Below are 7,360 nucleotides of genomic sequence, written 5' to 3'. Positions count from 1 at the left end.
AGGATGTGTCCACCAAATTAAATTCTAGTGTGAATTACCCCTTCTTTGAACCCACTGTTTCTGAAAAGAGTTAACCCCAGCACATAATCTACCACCCCATAATTCTCTGAAGTAATCTTAGAGATATGTTTAAAATTTAGTGCTTGTGAAAGGCGCTACCCATCACAGAAACTACAGTCTTCAGTTTATCCACAACAGAGATATAGCACAGTCACAGGCAATGCAGACTTTCCCACACTGCCTTGCCTATGTGCCTCAATACTGCCCTGGAACAAATCTACAGGGCTAAAGTCAGTTCCGTTTCGAAGCCCAATCAATCCATGGTCGATCCGCTGAAACTGACAAAATATCAATCAATGCTAAACTCGGATTAATTTTGTGAAGTGAATGTTCATCCACAAGCAAATGGACCGAGACCACCGACATCTTGTTTTTACATAGGCCATTGAACAGTCACCAGATTGCACAGGACCAGACTGTAATGGACTTTCAACTATCATACAATGGCTCTTTTTCAAATTTGAAAACTTCTCAAGTCAATGAAAGCCAGATTCTGTAGGGAGACAACGTGGGTAAAAAAATATCAATACAGATGATATTTTAATACAAAATATTAGATTTTTACACAAGTCAGTTTTTTTTAAAATATAGAACCTTAAAAAATGAACAAGTTGCTATCCACACACTATAAACACGCATCTTTGTGCTCAGTTTGATCAAGTTTTCAGAACAATTTTAAACACCAGTCCATATTTTAAACACTGCCTTTAACTTTTATGAAATCTTTGCCACATTCTGCACTACCAATATTATATGTACAGTGTGAAGCGCCTTCATTCAGTTTTAATAGGATAGTTAAACTGCTCAGTTATCAGATTCTTTGTGCAATGATTTCACATTCGACTGCTCATGACAAGTTCGCATTACAGTTCTGTGGCACCTGGTATGAGCAACCACATGTAATTCTGTGAATGTTCACGGTAAAGAATGTCAGTTACATGTATTGAAATACATTTTTTCAAAGTACAAGTTCTTCAGCTAAATAAAAAAAATTATTCGTTTAGGGGAAATTTTAACTGATTAACCAGAGTTTTCAACAATTGCTATGCACTGAAAAATTAATTTTGATTTCTCAAAGTTGAATAAAGTAATTAGCTATTTATCAGATTTTCATAGAGATGAACTATAGCATGTGCATCTCAGGAATGTTTGGAATAGTCCATTTGTTTTTGAACCCATAGAAAGGAAATTTTTTCCTTCCTCTTTATCCACCATTATCTAAGTTAAATATCAGATCTTACAAACTCCTCTTTTAATAGTAAATCATCCACAACATGTGGGCAGTTAGCCAAGGAGATTTAAGATGATTTACTTGTGTTGAAATAATTTACACAATTGAACTTATGCATACAGTACAAAACTATGAACAAAAAGGTGAAGCAAACTTTTTTATTTATATTCAGGTAAAAACATTAACCTGATGAAGTAAATTATTGCAGATTTGAGAAATCAGCACATAAAACAGTTGGACAGAGCATTGCTTACAGGTGCTTTATCTGTGTCAAAAGACAAAGGCTGAACTGTTTGTTCCAAGCTAGCACTGGGGGGCAAAGAGGGAGGCTAGAAAAGTAAACATGAACTTAAGTCAAGAATAAGAAATTTTTGTTTACTTGAACAGGGAATAAAACTGCTAATTTGTCTTTTAAAAAACTATACATCAATTTGAAATGTGCTGGCCTTATAATAATAAATAATGGCCAGCCCAATCTGTTGATTTTTCAACTACACAAAAGAAAGAAATTCTTCCCAGCCTCTGGGTAAGAGGCTTTTGTTGCCTGAATCACTGTGTAAACAGTTCTAGAGTGTCATCTGGTAAAGACTGTAGCCAATATATCCTACTACTACGTTAAAACTAAGCTCTACCTAATTACAAAGGCTGAATTATATTGACAATATATATTTTTAATTCAGTAAAATTTAAATTATATCTTAATTTGAGAGAAAACATGGAGCAATAAATGCCCATGCGAACCAAAATGTAACAATTGTTGAGTGTTGCACACAAAAAAGAACCAAGTGAATTGCACATCAGACAATACAAGAGGAAGGGAAAAATCAGAGGCATGTGAAGGGACACAGAACTAGTCTACTAAACTAGATTTGTCAAATACATGTGTATTTTAATTTCTGTACTTATGTACAAAACTTGTCTTTGGAGGAAAAAACTGCAGACTTAGCTAGATGGATACACACAGCCCGATATTAAACTGCACAGCGACATTTATTGTTCCAGCCTGGAAAAACATCCCTTTTTTAAATTTCACACAGCAAAGCAAGTTAAAAACTTCACTCATCAAATAAATGATAATTTAAACAAGAACTTGCTAAAGAAACCTTGTCACAACAACTTTTTAGGGCCTGATCACTTTAAGTCCATTGGGCCTTTAATGAATATCAACCAAGTGTCTTTGTTTATAATCTGCAAGCCGTTTTTCTACAACAAGAAGGCGTAACACGTTTCCTTGACTCAGGTGATACATTTAGAAAAGAATCATGATTTTCTCTTTGCTGTAACAGGCAGACATTGCATTTTTCATTGTGATCAGGAAAGATGGAATGACTGCTGCCCTTCTCTTGCAGCTATCAAGAGTTTTTCACGCATTATCTCAATACTTGAATAGTCCGGCAATTTGAGATAATTCACACAAGTCATTACTGAGGGCAAGAAGTCATCTGGATTTTCTGTAGACTCAAATGTCTTGCGTACAATTGTCAGTGGAGGATTCAAACTTCGAAAGCCTGAAAGGAGAAGAAAAGATCCACTGTATTTCTCTGAACGTAATAGGAGAATTACTTTTCTTAAGAAACAGTGTTTAACCTACTATGAAACTGACAGTAATTCAGCACAATTGGCATTCTAAATTATGACTCTTCAACCTTTGCTTAAGAATATTTCCACATTACCACAACCTTAAATGGAAAGTAAAAAGCTAGACGTACTTTCAATTTATGCCAACGAATTTTTGCTTTCTAGTTACCGTGAAGACTCAAACTAGACAGGTCCCTTTCACTTTTTGGTTCTTCAGCACTAGCACACTACTGCAATCTATACATGAAAACTAAAAGATGTAAGCAGGGCTGAAGTATATTCATAAAGATGTCATTTTTATATACAAAGCAGTCAGTCAGTTAAGGAAGCTGGCAAAAGGTATTTTTTAAAATATACACCTGCATAACCATGAACATATTCAATATCAGGAGGCAGATTCCGAACAAGGGCATCAAATATTCTCTCATTTTTTCCCCTTTATTCCTTTTCCTTCAAAAAATAGCATCTTCTTTTTATACCCTCTTTTGCATTTTAGGATTCAGAATCAATGTTTCTACAAATATAGTCTCATTTCTTGACAGGAAGTCTTAGTGACTGTGCTTCCTGTAAGGAAAAACACTGCCATTTTATTATTTGGCCCGCCGTAACTTATTACAAGTTGTCTCATGGTTAACATAACCATGAACACTGAACTGCTTTTCCCCCAAAAGAGTAACAATTTGTTTTAATGTGGACTATTCTGTGTCATGTAGCATGATATCTGCTAACACTGATATCAGCTATGAAATATTGTACATTATCTGTCGTCTCTATCTTGTAAAGTTATTCAAGCAAAATCTTTATTAATGTTACTATTCAAGACATTTTATTTATGCAAACTTCAAAAATGTGAACTATTATAACTAGCTTATAGCACTCCAAACTTCTTTGTTAACTAACATTTCAAGTTTTGAAAATGATATATGCAGATTATAGGTAACTACTGAAGTGAAGAACAGAAACGGTTTTGAATGATTCACAAATGCATTAGCTGTGCTGATTATACACGAGAGTGCAGACATGATGGCAATATCTACTAAATTAACCCACCTCCTACTGGCAGTCTAGGGCTACCGGTCACAAACTGGAGAAATAATCTTTGTTGCTCGCTATCAAGACTACTAAGAATTTCAAACAGGTACTTCACAGCTCGACTAAAAAGAGAAAACAAAAACAGCTGTTTATTTTAAAAATATATATTGTAAGCAAAAGAATAAAAAACTATTATATCACAGCATTAATGAGCATGGTTCCATGCTCAGACTACATGTATTATAAATGCTATTTTTATGAACAAATATCTCAGTTTCTTCCCAAAATGTGTAAGAGGTGTTGCATCATTTCATGTACAGCAACTATGAAAGGTATTTTGTTTATTTTAAGATTAATCAAATGCACAATTTTCAACATTTGGTATCCTAGTATCAAATCCATATTACCTGTCATGTGTATAACCATGATCTGGCCTACAGCATTCCATTAATGTCTTTGCATCCCAAGTGTCTGTTTTACTGCCACACAGGAGCTGATCCAACTATAAATTTAAGCAGAGAGAACAGTTTTGTCCTCATGCGGACACAGAACGAAGACTGTGCATGCGGATTACAACATGAATCTATTTTCTGGAACAACATTCAGGAAAGTTACTTCTGCTGAATTCTGCAATACTACAGAGCTCATTTGACTTTAATAGCCCCATCCCAATAAAGCTTCATTTATTGGATCCGGACATTTCCAGACCTCCTGCTACTAGTGGGCTGCATTTCTTCCTGTAGTTAGAAACAGTCCAAACTTGTCTCTCACGCTGTGGGCATTAGCCAGGCTAATTCAATGACATTTGGGCACTTCTCGCTCAACCTTTTTTATGAGTCTTATACAACTAATTTCAGGGAAACAGACCGCTTCTCTCTCACCCTTCTTTCCCTCCCATTGCAGGTGCACTCCTGATCAGAGACTTTTAAACAGGAGGGGACTGCTGCCAACAACTTAAAATGCATCTCAAAAGATAATCTGTACCACTTCATACTGGTGCCCACCAACAGAAGAACAAAATACAGCACTGCATAAAGAGGAAAGGACAAAACCATAATAGTGGGAGAATCTCCCTTCCCAATGGCAAGTGACACAGTGTGATGCTGTCGATAGCTGAGCAGAGTTGAACTTTGGCCAGTAGGTGATATTTCTATGTAAAAGCACTATCACATTAAGAAATATAGAAAAAAAATTAGAAGCAGTACCTACATGTCTCAACTTTAAAGGAACTACACATCACCATGCAAAGCATCAATAGGAAAATTAAAATGCAGCAATTCAGCCAAGCTCCTTTGCCATTTTTTTCCATGAAACTTAGAGGTAACGGTATATGTAGAAAGAGAAAACCTATTTAAGATATGGGTTTTCCTGTCCATCCACACATCTAAAATGCTTATCCGGGCTCTCACTGCAATTACTACAACTCCAGAAAGAAAGAGAGTATGTTGACAACTGCAAGCTTGCCTCACATATATCCATTCCAAATGCTGCTGCAAAGATCATTCCCCTACCTGTTTTTTCTGTCACCCGATAAGAACGACCATACTGATCAGACCAAAGGTCCATCTAGCCCTGTATCCTGTCTTCCAACAGTGGCCAATGCCAGGTGCCCCAGAGGGAACAAACAGAACAGGTAATCATTAAGTGATCCATCCCCTGTCGCCCATTCCCAGCTTCTGGCAAACAGAGGCTAGGGACCTGCCCATCCTGGCAAATGGCCATTGATGGACCTATCCTCCATGAACTTATCTAGTTCTTTTTTGAAGAACACTCTCAGTCCCCCAACTGGCTCCCCACCCTTCTCCACTGCATCAAAATAAGCTGCTTGTTTTCACTTTCAAGACCCTTTACAGCCTATCCCAAACGTACCCATCATCTCACGGTACACTGTCAAAATGTCAACTCCTGCCTCTAGTCCGTCAACAATGCCAGGCTCCATTACCCACGTTACATTTTTAAACAAGCACCTATGTGCCATCTCCCCTGCTGCCCCTAGCCATTGGAAGACTCTCCCTATAAACGGCCACAGATCTACCTCATTGCCATCCTTCAAGTCCCTCCATTGCCTACAAAAACCTTCACAATGATTAGGCAGCAGGTGTGCTGTGTCCATTACCTACCATGCTGATCAGTACTCTTTCATTGTTTCCTTGTGCTCCTGCATCCAACTATAACTACCCGCTGTCTCTTCTCTTACACTTCGTTATAAGAGGTTTGCGGACGGGGACAGGGAAAGTCTTTGTTCTGTTTGTGTACAGCATCTAGCACAATGGGGTCCTGGTCCATGTCTACAACCAGTAGTTGCTACCACAATATAATAATAAATAGTTATGAAGCTTCTTGATTCCTCTAGTGACCTCCAATACACTGGGAATATGTGAATCAAGAAATTTGCATTTAGGGTGGATGTATTACTTTCTTTGGGGAAAAAAAGAGTTACAATATACTAAATCTGATACTGCAGAAAATAAAATCCACTACCAGAAATACTAATTAGAACTACTATTAAATACAGAAGTCTCTCTATGTACAAATTAAGTACATAGTTTAAAACTCACTGAATTGTCTTGGTACATGAGTTTCAGAAATATATTGCCCTATTTGTGAGAGAGAATTACACAATAACCTGCCCATAACTAAATATGGGGTTAAGAATGTAGATTAATATTAATCTACGTAACTGATTGATATCAGTTATAAATTCACATCTACCAACCTCTTCAGGATAGAAGTACTGAAGATGACTGAGGGGGAAGACTGATTCAAATCCATCTCTGAAAGAGTCAAATTGTCTGGAAACACCTTCATTTAGTGCCCAGAATATAACCAGCTGTAAAATAAAGAAGAAAAAACTACAATAAGTGAACAGGCTATGAGAAGCTATGTGAATATTCAACAGTGGAGTTACACAAAGGATATGATGACTTGGCAAAAGAATCAGCAACATAACCACATGTCCATATAAAGATGTGTGAACCTGAGCCTGATTGGTGCTGTACAATGTTGCACCACTTCGGTCACCTCTCACCAGCCCAACACCAGCATATTTGTTGTACCAATGCAACACAGTTGTACCTAGAAAGGGAAAACAACTTCCTCCAGAGACGGATATGTCACTCTAAATCTAACTGAAATTTGGCTATGGCATATGTTTAAAAACCAACTGGATAGTAAAATATTGACCTGTATAATCCTTCCACCTCACCCCCAATATGCAAATAATGAGACATTTTAAACAGGGAATTTGTTCTTAACTAGTTTAATAGAAATTGGATACATCATCTTGAACAAGAGTAAGTGTGCCAGATGTACTTGTCACGCTAACAAACAGATGTTCTCCTGCTTCCGAAATCAGACACACGACTCCTATTCAAATCTTACTAAAAATCCATTTGAAATACATTATGCAGCTAGAATACCATGTATAATATTCCCCCAAAATTGAGGTAAATATTTATT

At 36.9% G+C, this 7,360-nt stretch overlaps 1 protein-coding gene across 10 annotated transcripts in view; it reads right to left on the bottom strand.

Annotated features, from left to right (window-relative positions):
* Positions 1-1,435: 1,435 nt before the first annotated feature.
* The window catches only part of TRIP12 (thyroid hormone receptor interactor 12), a 150,797-nt gene continuing 144,872 nt past the window's right edge, over positions 1,436-7,360 (bottom strand). For all 10 annotated transcript variants that reach the window (XM_073359825.1, XM_073359822.2, XM_073359821.2 and 7 more), the window contains 4 exons: positions 6,618-6,731; positions 4,309-4,403; positions 3,920-4,023; positions 1,436-2,799 (listed from right to left, as the gene is read on the bottom strand). In XM_073359825.1, the coding sequence (XP_073215926.1) occupies positions 2,603-2,799; positions 3,920-4,023; positions 4,309-4,403; positions 6,618-6,731 (510 nt within the window). In that variant the 3' untranslated portion in view covers positions 1,436-2,602. The remainder of the gene's footprint in view (positions 2,800-3,919; positions 4,024-4,308; positions 4,404-6,617; positions 6,732-7,360) is intronic.

This window comes from Lepidochelys kempii, chromosome 9 (assembly GCF_965140285.1).
Source record: "Lepidochelys kempii isolate rLepKem1 chromosome 9, rLepKem1.hap1, whole genome shotgun sequence".
Taxonomy (NCBI): Eukaryota; Metazoa; Chordata; order Testudines; family Cheloniidae; genus Lepidochelys; species Lepidochelys kempii.
This window is presented reverse-complemented; position numbering and strand designations above follow the sequence as displayed.